We start from the raw sequence: 19,066 nt of genomic DNA on the forward strand, positions 1-19,066 counted from the left end.
CTGAAGCAGCTCATGGGATTACATCCAAATAAAAAGCTTCTGAATGGCAAAGAAAATAACCAACAACAACTGTAGGTTGTGGCAAAAGCAACAACCTACAGAATGGGGAAAAGGTTGTGATAAGACTAATATATAGAACACATAAAACTCAAAAAAAAAAAAAAAAAAAAAAGAACCAGGCATGGTGGCAAACTTCTGTAATCCCAGCACTCAGAAGGCTGAGGCAAGAGGATCTTTGCAAGTTCAAGACCCACTTGAGCTTCAAAATGAGCTTGAGGTTAGCCTGAACTGCACAGTGAGAACTTGTTTCAAAAAGACAAAATAAATAAATTAAATAAAAACTCAAAAAGAAAAATGAGAACTCCAAAATAAAAGATCCAATCAAAAAATGGGCCAGTTGGGGCTGGGGATTTAGCTCAGCGGCATAAGCGCCTGCCTTGAAGGCAGGCAGTTGTGAGTTCGATCCCCGGTACCGATAAAAAGGAAAAAGACAAAAAAAAAAAAAAAAATGGGCCAGTGAAATGAATACATTCTCAGGAAAAGGACAAATGGCCAATAAATACATGGAAAATGTTCAGCATCTCTGGCATTAGAGATATGCAAGTTAAGACAATGCTGAGATTCCATCTTAGTCCAGAAGAATGATGGTGGTGAAGGGATAAGAAAACAGGGCTGGGAATGTAGCTCAGTGGTAGAGCTCTTGCCTCACACACACAAAGCCCTGGGTTTGATCCCCAGTACCACTGAAAAGAAAAAAAGAAATCACGAAAACAGTTCTAGGGCTGGGGATTTAGCTCAGCGGTGTAAGTGCCTGCCTGGCAAGCTCAAGGTCATGAGTTTGATCCCCTCACCCAAAACAAAGAATAAAAAGAAAACAGTCCTAAAATCCATATACAAAGAAAAGAGACCAAGAAAAATAAAAGTCAAACTTGGCAACAAGAGCAAAGCAGAGACCAAACAAACCCGAATTGCATGCAAGTCACATTGTGAAACTACAGTGATAAAAACAGCATGGTACTGAGCAAAACCAGACCTGTGAATCAAAGGAACAGGCAAGAGGATACAGAAACAACCTGGACACAGTCAGCCACCCAATGCTGCTTCGTTTTTAGGTAACAAGATGTTATTTATTAGAACTTGGTTGCTCTTGTTCACAAGCTGCCCCCAGGCATCCTACTCACAGTCACAAGGCTTACAGCAAGAGGTGACTCATGTGACAGGGACTCAGCACCCATGCTTGCAAACCGGATCCTAGGAGTGACTCCCAGGTGGGGTCCAAGGCCAGGGCCGTGCCGTTTCCACACTAAAGTCTTGCTTTTGGTGGCAAAGGTCTTTCCCAAGCGAGTTGGATCTGTCCATGTTTTGAGCTGGTGTCCCTGGGAAAGGGATCACTTTAGCAACCGGATTTTAAGTGTAAGAGCGTTTTCATCCTCGAAGCAGGAAGCCTGTTCTCTTCAGATGTGGCTTCCGGGCACAGAGTAGCTGAGGCCCCTGGAGGACACCTGAAGATGGAAGGTGGTGACAGGACTTCCGGGGGAGCTGCTGGCCACCACCCGCTTCCAGCCGTTCTCAAAGCCAGCATTTCTGGGAGACAGCAAAGGTCCATCCAAGTGATGATACCGGAAACAGCGGTTGACCTGGGCCTTTGTGTCAGCCTCACACTTTCAACTGCCTGTGACCCTGACTCAGATAAAGGGAAATCAAGTCGAAAAAGGTTCGCATCAATGTAAAGGTAGGTTGGAGTAAGTTGAAATAAGAGAGGCTCAAGGTGCAGAGGAAGACACGAAACCTATTTAAACATCTGCACATTGTCATTACTTTATCCAAGTACATCAGTGGAGACTTTTCTGAGTAGCCAGCTCACACCAGGGCCTTGAAGAGAGGGAGAGGCTGCTGTCCAGGTTCCCTGTAAGCCGGCCATGTACCCAGCCATCGCGGCTTCTCCTGTGGGGAGCTTGCGCCAGTCACCAAGAGAAGCTTTGGCCAGACAAGCTTCTGCAAGGCCATCCGTTCAGGCCATCTCACTGTCGACTAAGTCCTTCACACAGGAGAATAAGTTCCTGACAATAAATCTCCCTACTATGTTAAAGATGCGGGGCAGCAGGCCCATCCTCTGCCGAGCCACCTTTTTGGCCATCAGCATGGTCAGTGTCAGCATGGTCTGATCGCTGTGCGCGTCTTCAGGGAAGGCCCGTAGCGCCTCCTGCAGCGTGGCCGCCATGCAGTGTGTCCTGTCCTCGTCCGACAGACTCGGGTCCAAGATCTGCTCGGCCAGGCGGCCCACCAGGCTGGGGTCGAGCTTGCTCTCCATGTGCCCCCCACGAAGGGCGAGTGTCATGCCCATATGCAGAAGGGTTTCTTCCTTCTCGGAGCTCTCCATGCAGGACTGGGCGGGCCCATCTATCTCCAGCTCTTCCTCACTGGCCCCCTGCTTGGAACCTTGCACCCGCAGTTCCCGGCCCAGTGCCTCCAGCTCTTGACTGAAATTAGGGTCGCTGGAGCTTTGGAGGAAGCCAAACAGCAGCAGGTTTGTGATTTGCTCTTTCCTCACCGCGTCCATGGTGCTGGCAACGCAGGTCACTCGAGCTCTCCAGGCTCACATATGTCCTAGGTGGGCAGCTCAGGGGCCCTGGTGCAGGAGGACCAAGGCAGAATGGTGGGGAGCGCAGGGAGAGAGGCTAAGTAGCCCCTCGCCCCACCCAGGCCCCGCCCCTCCCCAGCCCCCTCCCCAGCCCCCTCCCTAGCCCCCTCCCCAGCCCCCTCCCCTCCCCAGACCCCGCCTCTCCCCCAGGCCACGCCCAGGCCACGCCCCCATACCTCAGTTTTGACAAAGATGCCCTAAGCCATGCTGGAGTAAAGACAGCCTCCAGGAACTGCTGCTAGGAGAGACGCCTCTCCTCAGGCAGAAGATTGAATCTAGAGCCTTCCCTCTGGCCACGTACTAAAATCAAATCAAAATAGATCTAAATGTAACTAGGAAAACAGAAACCCTTAATGTGATGGAAGATAAGCACAGGCGTAGGTAAGGACTTCCTGAGCAGAAACCCAACTGCTCAAGAAATAATATCAAGAATTAACAAATGGGATATCAAATCAAAGAGCCTCTGAACAGCAAAGAGCACAACCAGCAGAGTGAAGAGACAACCTATGGAAAACATTTTGCCAGCTATTCCTCACACAAAGGATGAACATCTAGGATACATAAAAAACTCATACGAGGTCTGGGGATTTAGCTTAGTGACAAGAGCACCTGCCTGGCAAGCGTGAGGTCATGAGTTCGATCCCTGGTACCAAACAAACAAAAGCAAAAAACTCTCAGAAGAATTACACTTCTTAAAGTAAAAGACCCAATAGAAAAATAAGTAAATAAGGGGCTAGGGATTTAGCTCAGCAGCATAAGCGCCTGCCTTGCAAGCAGGCAGTCGCGAGTTCGATCCCTGGTACCGATAAAAAGGAAAAAGACAAAAAAAAAAAAAAAAAAAGTAAATAAAATAGACATTTTTCAGCAGAAGCAATAATGACCAATAAATATGTGAAAAAATGTTCAGCTGGGATGGTGTCACACACAACTGTAAATCCCAGCACTCAAAAGGCTGAGGCAGGAGGATCACTGCAAATTCAAGACCAGCCTACACTACACCAAGTGAATTCATCGGCAGCTGAACTACACAGTGAGAGCCCGGCTCAAAAAAAGAATTGAAAGAAAGACAGAAGAAATGTTCAGCATTTCTGTCTATTAGAGAAATGTAAGTTAAAAACAACAGTGAGATTTTATCTAATTCCAGAAAGAATGTCTTATCATCAAAACATCAAATAGTGATGCAGGGGGAAAAAAAAATCTTTCCCCTTTGTTAGTGGGAATGTAAACTACTGCAATCACTACCAAACTCAGCATAGGGATTCCCCAAAAAGTTAAAAAATAGAAATTGCACTTCACCCAGATAGTCCCTTTTTGGGATTATCTCCCCAAAAGAGTTAAAAACATCATATTACAGCGACACATGCATACACATGCTCACAGCAGCACAATTCCCAACAGTTAAATTTTGGAAAGGGATATATATCCATCAACAGATGAATAGAGTTGGACATGGTGTTACCCACCTATAATCCCAGCACTCAGGCAGAAGGATCATTGTCAGGTTAAGCCAGCCTGAGCTACATAGTGAGTTCAGGCCCAGCTTGAATTACACAGTAAAATATTGACTCAAAAGATTTTAAAAAAGGATTAAAATGTGGACGTTATACCCCATAGAAAACTATTCTGCTATTAAGGATAAACCTAAGTCATTTGTTGGAAAACGGATGCACTTGAGACCACAATGTTATGTAAAATTAGACACACAAATATCATTGAGTTTCTCTTATAGGAAAAACCCAAAGCATAAATAATTTGAAGAGCAAAACAAAGGACAGGTAATAGGAACCAGGAATATAGATATTTTGCGAATTGGAAAGGGATCTAGAGACGGAGGGGGCAAGGCTGGGAGGGGAAGTGGACATAAAAGGACGGAAGATGTGTTATGCACGTGTGCCAGCTCCCTGTGAGGAGTGTAACCCTCATGCTCTGCTAATAAAGTTGGCCAGTCACAGCGTGGCAAAGGCAGAGCCACCCAGGAGAATCTGAGATGTATGGTGCACCCTCTGGAGGCTTCTGACTGTCGGTCTCTCACAGGTCCCCATCTTCTCACCTGGGACCGTCTGCAGCACTGGAGGTCCTGGTGGGCAGGACAGAGGCACTTCCGCCCCCTGCCCCCGCCGGGACTCATGCTAGGGTGGGGAGGGGAGCAACGGGAGCAAGCGACATAACGCAAAGTGGGGTCAGGCGTGCGCAGGTGCCATATGGAGGCAACTTGGAGAAACAGAATCAGAGGGGAATCAGAAGCAATCATGAGGATGGGAACAAGACTTGGGCTTGGAGGCCATTTACCTGGACACAGTCCAGTGCCCTGTCCCCAGCAGCCAGCCTCCGCGGACCTGCCAATGTCTGAGTCTTTATTTACCAGTTTTTTCCAGGGGCAGGTGAAGAAAGTTTGGTTTGTATTGGTGGGAGGAGGGACAGAGTCTCACTATGCGGTTCAGGCTGGACTTAACCTCACTGTGTAGCCCAGGTTAGCCTCGAACTCGTGGCGATCCTCCTGCCTCAGTCTCTTGAGTGCTGGGGTTATAGGCACACACCGTCACCTGCCTCAAAGGTAAATTTTGAAAAAGTGTGTAAGTAAATTTTCTTTTTACTACAATTAAGTTTTGAGGAGTGTAGAATTTTGTTTTGTTTAATTTTGCTTTGTTTTGTTTTCACCATATACTTTGAGTTTAGCTAGGTATATGCCCATAATTCCAGCATTCAGGAGGCTGAGGCAGGAGGATCATTGTGAGTTCAAGGCCAGTCTAGACTACATAGGGAGAACCTGTCTCAAAAAAAAAAAAAAAAAAAAAAAAAAAAAGATTAAAAGTGTACCAAAACTTTCAGAAAAGAAGTAAGATAATGAAATCCTGTCTCAAAAAGGCAAAAAAAAAAAAAAAAAAAAAAAGCGGGGGGGGGGAGTGAGAAATAACAAATTGGATTTGAGCTCCACTATTTGGAGATAATTGACAGTAGATATATTTAGCAACCATCTTTTTAGATATTTTCTCTAGATATTTTTAACCCCTAAACTGACAGATTTAAACATGAGGATGAATTGTGTGCACGTTCATGTATGCGTAAGAAACACAAATTGTTTTACAGAGCATAGGAATATCAACAAATTACAAAAAAGAGATTATGGGGAAGATAGTGAATAATAATGTATTACATACTGAAATTTGTGGAATCTCAAGTGCCTTCCTCATGCACAGTGGTCACATGCAGTGACTGACATTAATTAATTTGACATTAATCATTTCACATTGTACATGTGCATCAAAGCATATACGTTAAATGGATTCTAGTTTTATTTTTGAATCATACTTTCATCAATCTGGGAGCAATAAAAATGGGATCACAATTTTCTTAAAGAAACAAAATATTCAGCCTGGTGTGGCAGTGCATCCCTATAATCCTAGCTCTCTGAGGGGCTGAGGCAGGAAGATCAAAAATTCAAGCCAAGTCTTTGTGACTTAGCTACTTGAGGAGACCCTGTATCAAAAATTAAGAAGGGTTGGAGATATAGTTCGATATGATGGCTCTGGTTCAATCTCCAGTACTGAGAAAAAGAAAAAAAGATGTCTAACAGGAGGGAAAAACTCAAGCAACTTTTGAAGTTCAGAAAATATATTCTGACAACAGGAAATAGAGCCTTCTAAACACAGTACTTTAAATTAAGAAGAAGGAGACTAACAGGAGCTTAGTCACTTTTCAGACGAATGTGTTTCAGCTTTAGACCACATCTGCTGACCTCCAGAGAAGGAACGGGAGGAAATAACACACTTTATTCCTTCTCCTTTCTCCTCCAACCTCCTCCTCATTTGGTGGCTGTATCATTTTTGCAAGAGTAAGCTTAGCAATCCTCCACCACAGAGTCCGCTGTGTCTTGTGGGCTCCGAATCTACGCGGGTCTGGTGTTTGTGACCATTCTTCTACCTTGATTGTTCCTTTCCCTGAAGCAGGACCGAAAAAGAAGAAAGTCAAGTTTCCCAAACTTCCCCTGTCCTATGGCTTTTGTTCTTTGTTCTAATACAGATAAAAGCAATACATTTTGTTCCTTTATGTAAAAGTTTATAACCTCCCCTTCCCAAAACATCCTGTTATGCCCAAGCAGAGCTACCAAGATACAAAACTGTCACAGCTTGACGAGCTGTCTTTGTTTTTCTTCTTCCTGCCCCTTCCCCAAGTTCGGTGCCAAAGACCCAACACCTTGACCAACTGTATAAACACTGGAGCCTGTGCTTTCTCCAACGCTCAGCCATTTTAGACAGAAGTCCCCAGTGGGTGAGGTATGCAACTAATAAAATCCTCCTGTTTCCCCATTGATCTCTCTGATTTCTTGAATTCTGCAACATTGATGGTGACCGTGACAAGATCAGAGATGACAGATTTGCTGTTTCCTTTGCCTGCAAGGCCCAAGAGGGCCCAGAGCTGCAGGAGTCCCGAGACCTCTGATGTCACTGGGTGAGACTTCAGCTTGGACAGGGACTGAGTCTTCCTGGGGCTGGATGAGCTCTCCCCTGCCAGCGCAGCAGAACCTGTCTGGGGATCCAGGGTGATTGTGGGAGGCACCACTGCAGGACCAAGCAAGGTTTTGGGGCCCCAGGGGGAAGACTTGTTTAGAATGAAAGGGAGACTGATCACCTCCCGGGTGTACTGGGTAGTCAGACTCAGGGAAAGTCAGATGAAAGCTGCATTCAAACTGAAGGTAGAAGGGTGGCCATGGTGGAAGCAGCTCCCTGGCGAGGTGGGTTGGCAAGAGTGGCTCCCAAGAGAGGCAGGGGTGCCTGCAGTGAGTTAGGACAAAACCTACACCCAAGTTGAAAAAGACCCTAAAGAAGGGAGGCCCAGGCGCACTGGGTGTCAGGTGAAGCTGGAAGCGTGAGAAGAGCTGTTTGGCTTTGGTGCACTGGGATTTGTAGGCAAGCTATTGGGGGAGACAAAAAGCCACCCTGTGAAACAGATTGAGAGCCGTGGGGAGCCTCTGAGGCTGGAAATTGACTACATGTGCAAGGCAGGAGCACGCCCCTGCAGTGAGGGGCCGGTTCCTTTCCTCCCCTCAGGGGATAAGGGCTCCACCTGGCCCCAGCTTTGTCTCCTCTTTATTTTCTCATCCTCTCTCGGTCCTTCACCCAAGGAACCTTAAGAGCCGCATGTGTTGTGGCAGACAGTGGCAACAACCTGCCCTGATGGGGACTGGGACCGAAAGCGCCATCTAAGCAGCTGGCTGGTGCAGTGGCTGGGCTGGGGCGAAGGTGCAGGCTCATCTCTGCCTGCTGAGATTAGCAGGATGAAGCGGGAGCTGAGTTTGAGTTTCCATTTCAGAGAATCAACCTTATCCTGGGTTCAAAAAAATTAGTTAACAAGTGCGATATTCAGAATCTTCTGCAATGGCAAAAAATTGTTTAATTAATACACTTAAAACATTTCTTGTGCATTATAAATTCTTTTTAACTACATTTACAGGGTTGGTCTTTGCTCTCTGTTGTTTTAAGGTAAGAACACTGTACAGATTATTAAGATAAGAACACTGTACAGATTATTATTGTTATTCTGTTTGACATACACAATAAATCATAATACTTAACAAAAAAAAATAAAGAACCCCCACTCAATGTTACTTAGACACATGTTGGTGGCCAATCAAATTTAAATTGCAGCAATCTGAAACCAAAAAAAAAGAGACAGACAGACAGACAGAGACTAAGACAGAGGACACTGTAAGTGACTACAGCCAACTTTGTTACAGAAGGTTTATAGTAAGTGAGATGGAGAAAAATATATAAAGAAAAATCACAAGTATGAAAGATACTTTTGATGTGGAAGGATTTTGTATGATAAAACATTTTGTCCTGCTAGAAAGATAAAGAGAAAAATAATGACATAGCTGGAAACTCATGTATGCTGAAGAAAAGTTTGTGAGGTAGTTTATCTAAAGAAGTATGTGTCTGCTTGTTAGTTTAGTGAAGCCCAGGCCATCATTCCTAAAAGCTCCCTGTTGCTCAGAAGGTCTAGGGGAGCTACGGCCTTGACTCTCTGGCAGTCCTCAAGTCTCAGCTCTCCTATCTGTTTGACTTGGTCTTTAACAAGCTCCTGAAATATAACTATCTATTGGCTTTGATTAAATCAGCACTTAATGTGATCACCATGTATATCTAAAATGTAGCAATAAATCTGATTATAAATAAACAAATAAATAAGCATTTTATTGTTACGTAAATGAGACACACTTAATGGGTCTATGTGAGACTGATCACTTCCTGGGGATACTGAGTGGTCAGACTCGGGAAGTAGCAGATGAAACCTGTACAAATTGAGGGGAAAGGGTGGCCCACTAAGGCTGTTTTAAACTCTTTGGCCTTCTTTTGATATTAAATGCTGGCTGAAAAGATGATGGACAGAAAAAGAGCTGGGCATGTATACCAGATGATGAAAATTTCAAAACTAGGAGGTCACCTTCAAAAGGCTATGTTCCCCAGGGAGGACCCAGATGCTAGCTGTGCTGGGCTGGCAGACACTGGAAGTTATGAGGGTTAGACAATAGCAGGCGCCATTGCCTTAGGCCCTGGGAGCCCATGATGGACATACATTATGGTGAATAGTGGAACTGAGCACACAGCAGTGACTCAACCTACTGGGCTGCTATCCAAGAAAAACATGACTAATGTAGGAGACACTGGGGTCCCAGAAGAAAGGCCAATTTTCTGGCCAAAAAGATGTGTCACAGGGGAACAGGAGGTCCAGCATAAGCTTCTGTATCTTTCAAACTTCCTGCTGGGAAGAGATCTGCTCCAAAAAGTACAGGCTCAAATTATCCTTGAACCACCGGGAAATATGACTTTAAGTCTGGCTCAGCCAGGGACCATGGTGCTGACTCTTACCATCACGCAAACAGAAGAATAGAAATTGTATTCAGATGAGTTACTAGAGCTGGGCACAGATGAGGTACAAAGGTTCTCAGAGTGCAGCTGAAGACACTGGTGATAATGACACCAGGAGCAGTTCCAGTGAGTCCACCAATACTTCCTCCCGGGAAGCCATGTAAGGCATTCAGGGACATTTCAGGTGGCTCTTAGAATACGGTGTCTTGACTTGACCAGTCATCCTGGGGCTTTCTGTCTTGCTAGCACATAAACCTGGAACTAATGAATATATACCAGCACAGGATTTGTGTGCTGTAAATTAGACTACTGTAACCACTCACTCAGTGGCACCAAATCCATATACATTGATGGGACTCATTCCAGCAAGTGCTGCTTGGTTTACTTGCTTGGATTTAAAGGATGCCTTTTTCTGTCTGTACCTCACACCAATCGGTCAGCCCGTCTTATGTAGGTAACCTCCTTTTGGCAGTTTGAGTGGACAGTTATCAGGAAACTAAAGACCTCCTTCATTGACTTTGGAGGGCTGGATTTAAGGTGTCCAAGAAAAGATATGAATTTGTCAGCAAAATGTCAGATGTTTAGGTTTCATATGACACAGGAGGAGCACCAACTGGGCACTGAATGGAAACAGGCTGTCTGTGCCCTCCCCATTTCGCCTACCCAATGCCAGCTAAGAGAGTTCTTGGGGGCAACAGGACTCTTGTATCCGGATACTAAATTTCTCACTTATGACTGAATACTGATATAAAACTACAAAAGGAGCCCCTGAGAAGCTGACCAAGAGAAAACATTTAAACAAATCAAAGAAGCCTTGACACAGGCCCCAGCCTTAGGACTGCTAGATATAACCAAGCCTTCCTTATATGTGTCCATGAAGGAAAGGAAATGGCCGTTGTGGTCTTCACCCAGGTCATGGGCTCCTGGCACTGCTCAGTGGCATACTTGTTAGAACAATGAGATCTGTGTCCAAGAATGGCCTTCGTGCTTCTAGGAACGTGCTTTCACTGCCCTGCTGACACAAGAGGCAGACAAGCTAACTCAGGGACAACAATTGGCTTCTCAAATACCACACTCAGTTGTAACATTAATAGACCAAAGGGGCACTGTTTATTGTCAAACCCCAGAATGATTAGACCTCAGGAGCTTCTATGTGAAAATCCTCGTATAACTGTAGAAACAGTTACCTGGCTTCCAGTTGGATTGGGAGCTCCCCTTCATAAACATGTGGAAATCATGGATGAAGTACTGTTGAGCCAGAGAGATCTCAAGGATTGGCCTCTTAGAGACCCAGATATTAAATATTTCACAGATGAAAGTAGGAGTGCTAGATAGTATCCAACAGATAGGATACCACTTCCCAAATAAAAAGACATGGCTTGTTCAAGAATCTGGAAATTATGACAAGGGAGAATGATTAAAAATTCCCTGCTGAGGGGCTGGGGATTTAGCTCAGCGGCATAAGCGCCTGCCTTGCAAGCAGGCAGTCGTGAGTTCGATCCCTGGTACCGATAAAAAGGAAAAAAGACAAAAAAAAAAAAAATTCCCTGATGGGATACTAGTCATCTCCCAGGTTTGCAAGACAATTCCATCAAGGGTCTCATATGGGGAAAATGGCACAAAAGGTGCTGTGAGGGAAAAAAGAGATGCTGTTAGGCTGCCATTTCTATGTATCTCAACTCACTGCCCCTCACACAAACTGTTTGTGCCCAAAACCACCCAAGAAAAGGACCCACTCAGCCCTTGGGAATACAGGAAGTAGGTGCTACCCCATGTAAAAACTTGCTTGTGAATACTACTGAACTGCCTTGAGTGGCAGTCTGTCACTCTACGCTGGTGTTTGTGTACACCTTTTCAGGATGAGTCCTCCCCATCTGGCATAAGGAGTGATCAAGATGCCGTTAAGAGACATCATCCCAAGATTCGGACTACCCTGACCTTGGGGTCAGACAATGGAGCTGGCATTCATGACTGAGATAGTCCAGGAGCTCACACAGATGTTAAAAATAAAATGAAAACTACACCTGGTCTATTGGCTCCAGAGCTCAGGAAAGATGGAGCATATGAAGTGTGCATTCAAACAACTGCTAAAAAAATACTGCCAAGAAACCCACTCGAGATGGGATCAAGGCCTATCCATGGTCCTTCTCCAACTCTGGTGCACTCCCACCAAACAAACTGGATATTCCCCTTATGAAGTTCTGTTCCAATGGAAACCCCTATCATACATCAAAGTAAGGGTAACCTCAGTAAACTAGAAGAGTGGTCCTAAGTTAACAGATGCAAGCTTTAGGGATAGTCTTGTAAAACATCTATGGCTAGGTACAAGAGAGGATGCCCATGAATCTGGCAGAACCAATACAGCCCTACAAAATTGAGGATTCTGGGTCAAAAAATTGAACCCAGCCACTTTGGGACCCATATGGGATGGAACCCTTACTATAATCTTGTCTGCCCCCACTGCTGTTAAAGTTGCAGAAATTACACCTTGGATCCACCACTGTCAACTGAAACTGGTGACCTAAGACAGGTGGACCAACAGCCAACAGGGTCCAAACCACCCAAACTGGCTAATTGGATGGTGAGACCAAGCTGCCAGTGAGAGCAACAGCCCTGCTCTAGGCACCCCAGAAGCCGACCAGTCTACGCACAGCTGAAGCTTGAGGAAATGACAGCCCTCCTCTGGTTACTCTGGAAGCTGACAAGTCCATGCACAGCAAAAGCTTGAGGATCAACACAGAATTATAACAACAGCATAAGTCTCTTTTCGTTTTTGCTATTGTTCTCCCTCTACTCAAAAGGGAGCCAACTCCCCATCATGGAACAAATGATAATAATAGTGATGGTCTCTATTAAAACTCGTTTATAGAGAGCTTCAAAGGAGGAGAATGAAGCAGGACCTAAAAAGAAAGTCAAGTTTCCCAAACTTCCCCTGCCCTACAGCTATTGTTCTTTGTTCTAATATAGATAAGAGCAGGGACTTGTCCCTTTATATAAAAACTTATAATCTATTATGTCCATGCAGGGCCATCAAGATACAAAACTGTTACAGTTTCACAAAATGCTTTTGTCTCCTTCTACCTGTCTATAAATTCTGTGCCAAAGACCAACCCCCTTGACCAAATGTATAAAAACTGGAGTCTGTCCTTTGTCCAGCACTCAGCCATTTTGGACAGAAGTCCTCTCTGAGCCAGGTGTACAACTAATAAAACCGTCCTGTTTTCCCATTGGTCTCTCTGATCTCTTGAATTCTCCAACATACCCATTTCTTTTTATTGGTGAGATTTCACTTGCAAGTAAATCTTTTTCATATTAGTCTCATGAGTTCTTACATGCTTCACAATGAGCATCTTTATATTTTTAAAAAGTTGGTTGAAATGCCTTGGGTTATCCTTTCTCTCAGGTCTTGGTAGATACGGCTTCTTTGTCTTCTTTTTTGTTTTGTTTTGTTTCTGTGAGATAGGGGCTTGTTAAGTAGCCCAGGCTTGCCTCAAACTCACAGCAAAGGCCTTGCTGTCCTCTGATTTAGATGTCACTTCTGGGAAAGTTCAAGGCTGACGCTTCCTCCCTACACATGACTTCCTTCTTTTAATTAGACACACCCAAGATTCTGTATCTCTGAAATTCAGCAACTGCATCAATATATACATTAACATCATATTACTTAGGAATATAAATTCAGACAGAAACCCAAAATAACAGTGGGTTTAAATGATAGAAATGGCCCTTGCAAGCAGGAGGTCTTGAGTTCGATCCCTGGTACTGGTAAAAAAATGAAAAAGACAAAAAAAAAAAGAAATGGCCAGGCCTGGTGGTATACATTTGTAATTCCAATACTCACAGGCTGAGGCAGGAGGACTGCTGGATTTTGAGGCCAACCTAGGTTACATAGTGAGTTCAAGGCCAGCCTGGACTACATAGTAAGCCCTTGTATCAACAAATAAGCAAGAAAATAGAATAAAACTTTTTGTTTTCTTGTAATCCCAGCCCTCTGGCGGCTGAGGAAGGAGGATCACTGTGAGTTTGAAGCCAGCCTGGGTGGGGTTCAAGACCAGCCTGAACTACATAGGAAAACCCTGTCTCAAAAAAGAAATGTATTTGTTTCTCATGTAATGCTATAAACTGAGGTAGCAGCAACCTTATAATGAAACCATCTGGAGTTCAAGCTCTTTTGGGTCATTGCTTTACAATCTCTAGAATGTCAGCCTTGTTACATGAACCAGAATGCCATTCTAGCTAGCAGGGAGGAGTAAAGCAAAAGGAAAAAGCACATTCTTCACATTTTTAAGGATATACCCAGAAGACACTTATTTTTTTTTTTAATTTTTTTTCTTGACAGGATCTCGCTCTCAGTTCAGGCTGGCTTTAAGCCCACTTTGTAGCTCAGGCTGGTCTCAGACTTGCAATGATCCTTCTGCCTCAGCCTCCCAAGTGCTGGAATTACAGGCTTGGGCCACGACACTTATAATATTAATCTGTAGCTTATATCCCACAGATTGGAGCTTTGGCACATGACATCACCTAACTGCAAGGGATGCTGGGAAGTATTCCTCTATTATGGAAGAAGATAGAATGAATGGACACTGGGCAAAAATGAGTGAGCAATCTTTGCCATCTTCAATCAGTATCAGTTTTTTTCCCCCTGAGATATTCTCTATTTTTTTAGTCTATAGATGTGAACCTTTATTTCAGGAAAGGTTTTTTTTTTCCTGTATTTGTTTTTCTCTTCTATTCATTGTGTTTTCTCCTTTAGAAACACAAAGAATTTCATATTTTGTATCCTACACAGCCTTTGAAATCATGGAATACTATTTGTTGGACTCTGTTTCCTGAAGTAATCCCTTTTGTAATGTATGGTTTACATCTGCTTCATGTTCTGTCTTAATTTTTCTGGGATGGAGGCCACTTATGATCTAGGAGCAGAGTGAGGGAAGGGTGTTGGCAATTTCGTTGTTCAGCTTTGTTTTGTTTTATCTCATGGTTACCGTGCTTGTGGCTTATTCTTCCAAATGAAGAGACACATGCTTTTTTTCTCTACAAAATACAGTTATTTGGTACATTTTGTGATCTGCTGTCTTCCTGTTGTAAATTCCATTTTTTCCCCTTGCAGCTCTGGGGATTAAACACAGTGAGTGCTGAGCTACATCCTCAGCTCTTTTCTCAACTTTTAATATGTGAGGAGTTCTCACCGAGTGGCCCACACTGTCCTTGAACATGTGATACTCAAGGACATTTCTATTTCCTGTCACTTACTGTTGTGATCAAACTGGTTCTTTTATTTGATTTTTAATTTTTAATTTTAAAGAGAATAAAATAAAAGAGAACAGAACAAAGCAAATCATAACAGAACAGTGCAAGCAACACAGCACTTCACAACAGAACAACCAGGCATCAACAGTAGCTACCATAACGTCTCTTTTCTTCGAAATAGTTGAGCAATTGATTTTTAATTTTTTAAGACAGAGTCTTGCTGCCTTGTCCAGGCCGCTCTCAAACTCTATGGTTCAAGTGATGCCCAGGCTGTTTCCAGAGTGCTGGGACCAACGGACCAGATCACCTTGGCTGGTTCTTCACTGTCTTTTAGGAGGCTTTTGGGTGAAACCAGATATGAACCTCACTGCTTAACTGGAATCAGCACTAATCATGCATGTCATTTGATCATTGCTCATCTGTGAAAGAAACAAGCTATTTGCTCAAAAGTAGATTAGAGAAAGATGAGGCTGGGAGTATAACAGCAGCACAGTGCTTCCTAGTAAGTGCAAGGCCCTGAGTTCAATTCTCAGTACCAAAAAAGAAAAAAAGGATGAAACAATTCTAAATCAACTTTTTTTTTGGTAGTGGTACCAGGGATCAAACTCATCTCCTCACACTTGCCAGGTGGGTACTTAGGTCACTGAGCTAAATCCCCAACCTTAAATCAATTTCTTTCTTCAAGTACTCTGTCATCAAATGTGCTTTCTCCTGTCTGGGACCATATTTCCCACACTTTTAGGATATAGGAGGCCTCTGTGGCAAAGACAGAATTCCGGATCCTCCTGTGCTTTTCCTGCCTGTGGCTCATGCCACACAGCAGGGTCCTCAGCCAGGAGCGTGGCCCTGACCATCACCATCTCTCTTTGGCCTCTGTTGCCCCCGACCTCCCCCTAGAGGTCGAAGCTGGCGTCCCTCCGTCATCAGCTGCTGGCCTTGAGCCATGACAACGGGCCTCCCAAAGCAGTTTACTTGGCAGCTGTGGGGCTGTACTTTATCCTTTTCTCTCTGAAGGAAACAGGTCCAAGAAAGGCCAGCGCCGTCTGTGCAGAAAAAACCAGGAAACATAAAATGATTGCTGGGCTAGAAACAGCTGAGTGGCACAGCGCTTGCCATCAGTTCACTGTGCCAGGCAAATGCAAGGTCATGTGTTCACTCTCTGGTACAAAAAAAAACAAAAAATAAAAATAAAAGATAAAATAAAATAAAATGATTGAAGCCAGGAGGATATGGAGCACAGTATCATGCAGTCACATAGTTCATCAATGAAAGTAGGTGAAGCCACCCCAGCACACTGCAGTGGGTAGGTCTTAAATCCTGCCCTCTGAGTACAAAAATTACAAAAAATGTGTGTAGCTGGGGGTTTAGCTCAGAGGCACAAGTGCCTGTCTGGCAAGCACAAGCTTGTGAGTTAGATCCCTGGTACCAAAAAGAAAAAAGATGTGTATTCAGTGATTTCATTTCTATACAATGCAAAAATCCCTCCCAAACTGAAATGCATTGTGTAGGAAGAAATACCTAAGGGATAAAACTGTAGCCAGGCATGGTTGTGCATGCCTGTGATATCTGCTCTCAGGAGGCTGAGCTGGAGGATCTCAAGATTGAGGCGAGCGCAGGCTACACAGCAAGTTTGAGGCCTCAAATTCCAAACTTTTAAAGAAAAAGGAGAACAGGATTAAGTCAAATTCAGAACAGTGATTTCTTTTAGAAGGCCACTGAGGAGGGACACACAGAAGGCTTCAAAGGCACCAATTAAAAGGAAAAAAAATTTAAGACAAAGTCTTGCTGTATAGTTCAGGCTGGTCTTGAACTCACGTTGTATCCCAAACTGACCTTGAACTTGCAATGATCTTCCTGCCTCAGCCTTTTGAGTGCTGGGATTACAGGTGTATACCACCAGGTCTGGCCTTAAATCGACTTTTAAAATAGCTGGAGGCTGGATGTGGGGGTTTGGGCCAGCCTGGGCTACATAGTGGGTTCAAGTTCAGCCTGAGCTACACAGATAGACCTTGTCTCAAAAAGAAAAAAAACAAAAAAACAAAACAAAAAAAAAACTGAATAGGTGAGTATATTCATTTTTGTTTTTAAACTGTACATATATGTTAAGTGTATTCTTGTGTTAGCACAGTATTTGGCAATTAAAAAATGGAGTGTTTCTGGCAAGCCAAGCAAGCACCTCCCCTCCCTGGTAAGCGGTGGCGGTGTGGCAGACTGCAAGCCCTTCCAGGGGGAGAACCAGCAGCATCTCCTGAGATCTGCACCATGTTGGAACTTAGGACGCTGTGAAACCAAACAACCAGCCTGCCTCCCTACTAAGCAATAGTGAACCTACTGATGCACGACTTAGAGTCAAATATCCCACTTCCTCTATTCCACCCCCCCCCCCGCCGCCGCCCATTAACAAATGGGAACCAGAAATCTGAGCATCTCCTGGGAGGTTGACCATAGCAAATAAGGGGGACTTCATTCTACCATCTCTTTGAAGGCAAATATTTTTATTACTGTTTTGCTCTTTTCTGATTAATAGTACTGTTCTATTCAATATTCTGTTTTGATAAGTTCTATAGTGTTCTATATTTCATCTCATTTTGATATATGTTATTGAAAGAACAACTATTATAAAGATAACAAAATATCCTGTGATACCTATTCCTGTTATCCCGGTAACCTGCTGTGAAGTTCTGTACCAATTTCACTGTACGATCTTAGTTGGCTTTATTCTGTCTTATTCTGTTGTATACTTTCAAAATAAAATTTTTTTAAAAATGGAGTGTTTGTTCTTTTTTTCATCTCCGTGTGTGTGTGTGTGTGTCTGTCTGTCTGTCTGTCTGTCTGTCTGTCTGTCTGTCTGTGTTAAAAGGGAATGAGCCCAGGGCCTTTCCAGCTCTTTTACTTTGAGACAAAGTCTTTTTTTTTTTTTTTTTGTCTTTTTCCTTTTTATCGGTACTGGGGATCGAACTCATGACTGCCTGCTTTCAAGGCAGGCACTTACGCTGCTGAGCTAAATCCCCAGCCCCCTGAGACAAAGTCTTACCAAGTTGCCCAGGCTTGGCTTGGACATGTGATCCTCTTGTCTCAGCCTCCCAGAGCACTGAGGTTACACCTGGCTCTATTCTCACATCTTTGAAAGATAGACTTGTGTCTCTGTTTTCTTTTTCTTTACTTTTATTTCTTGGGTGTGCCAGGGCCTCGTGTATGCGAGGCAAAGGTCTAGCACTGATTCGTACCCTCAGTTCCCCTGTGGAGCATTTCAAGGATGGGGAGTGAAGTAAAAAAGGCTTTTTCCCCTTTCCTCCACTGTGACTCTCTCCTTGGGGACTTAATTTACCTGGACAGGCTTCGTGAGCTAATGCTGGGCCTTATGGCACTGTGGGCTTTTGATTTCCACATAGGACCAAAGAGAGCGAGTCCATGGAGACCATCACAAAGTTTTGTGATTTCCAAGATTGTTTATTTTCAAATATCTACATATATGTTAGTGCATATTAATGTCATAAGATGGTGGGTTTCATTGAGACATGTTCATGCATGCATATAGCATTTTGATTATGACCACTCATTACTGTACTGTATTATATCTCCTCCTCCTCTCCTTTACTCCTGTCCTTTTGTCAAATAATAGTTTCCCCCAAGATTATTTATTTTTATATTTATTATTATTATTTTATTTTAAAGAGAATTCAACCTAGCAAAATAAAACAGAATAAAGCCAATCAAAACAAAACAGTGAAAGTGGTACAAAACTTCAAAACAAGATTATATATAGGGAGTCAACAGTGACTACTATATTATATCTTGTTATCTTCAGAATAGTTACTCATACCATCAGACATAGTCAAATCAAATAAAGCAAAGCAGAATAAAACCAATCAAAACAGAACATTGAATAAAACAAAACAATAAACTGGAACAAAACAGTGAGAACAATATTGGATTTCAAAAACAAGACAGACGGAAATCCCACACAGTTGTTACATTGCATACTGTTGTCCTCTTAACAGGCGCTCAGACTACCAGCCTTAGGCCTGCAAAGTCAATCAAAAAATACAAGACAAGCATTTAAATGTTTTTGTACCTGAGTTGCTATCAACTCAGCCCGTCCTCTGAACCAGCTTATGGGGGTGGGGAGGTTTCTTGATTCTCAGCCTGTGCCAGTCAGCTCAGGGAAAGGGTGAATTAGCTTCTTGTTATACTCCTCCCAGACCCAGCATGGCTTCTGCTGACTCATGGGGAGGGTGAACTGGCTTGTCTCTCTTCCTGGGCCCTGGCTGTTTATTATTTTTTGAAACAGTTTCCCTAGGTAGTTCAA

At 43.7% G+C, this 19,066-nt stretch overlaps 1 protein-coding gene across 1 annotated transcript; it reads right to left on the reverse strand.

Annotated features, from left to right (window-relative positions):
* Nucleotides 1–1,101: 1,101 nt before the first annotated feature.
* LOC100730546 (BH3-interacting domain death agonist-like) lies at nucleotides 1,102–17,131 on the reverse strand. Its single transcript, XM_063229661.1, has 3 exons — nucleotides 6,321–17,131; nucleotides 2,818–2,941; nucleotides 1,102–2,629 (listed from the first exon to the last, which is right to left on the reverse strand). Exon 3 carries the CDS (start codon nucleotides 2,558–2,560, stop codon nucleotides 2,012–2,014), a length of 549 nt encoding a protein of 182 aa, XP_063085731.1. The 5' UTR covers nucleotides 2,561–2,629; nucleotides 2,818–2,941; nucleotides 6,321–17,131; the 3' UTR covers nucleotides 1,102–2,011.
* Between the last annotated feature and the right edge of the window lie 1,935 nt (nucleotides 17,132–19,066).

Source organism: Cavia porcellus, unplaced genomic scaffold (assembly GCF_034190915.1).
Source record: "Cavia porcellus strain 051 isolate PalLab524CR breed Dunkin Hartley unplaced genomic scaffold, mCavPor4.1 scaffold_18, whole genome shotgun sequence".
Lineage (NCBI taxonomy): Eukaryota > Metazoa > Chordata > Mammalia > Rodentia > Caviidae > Cavia > Cavia porcellus.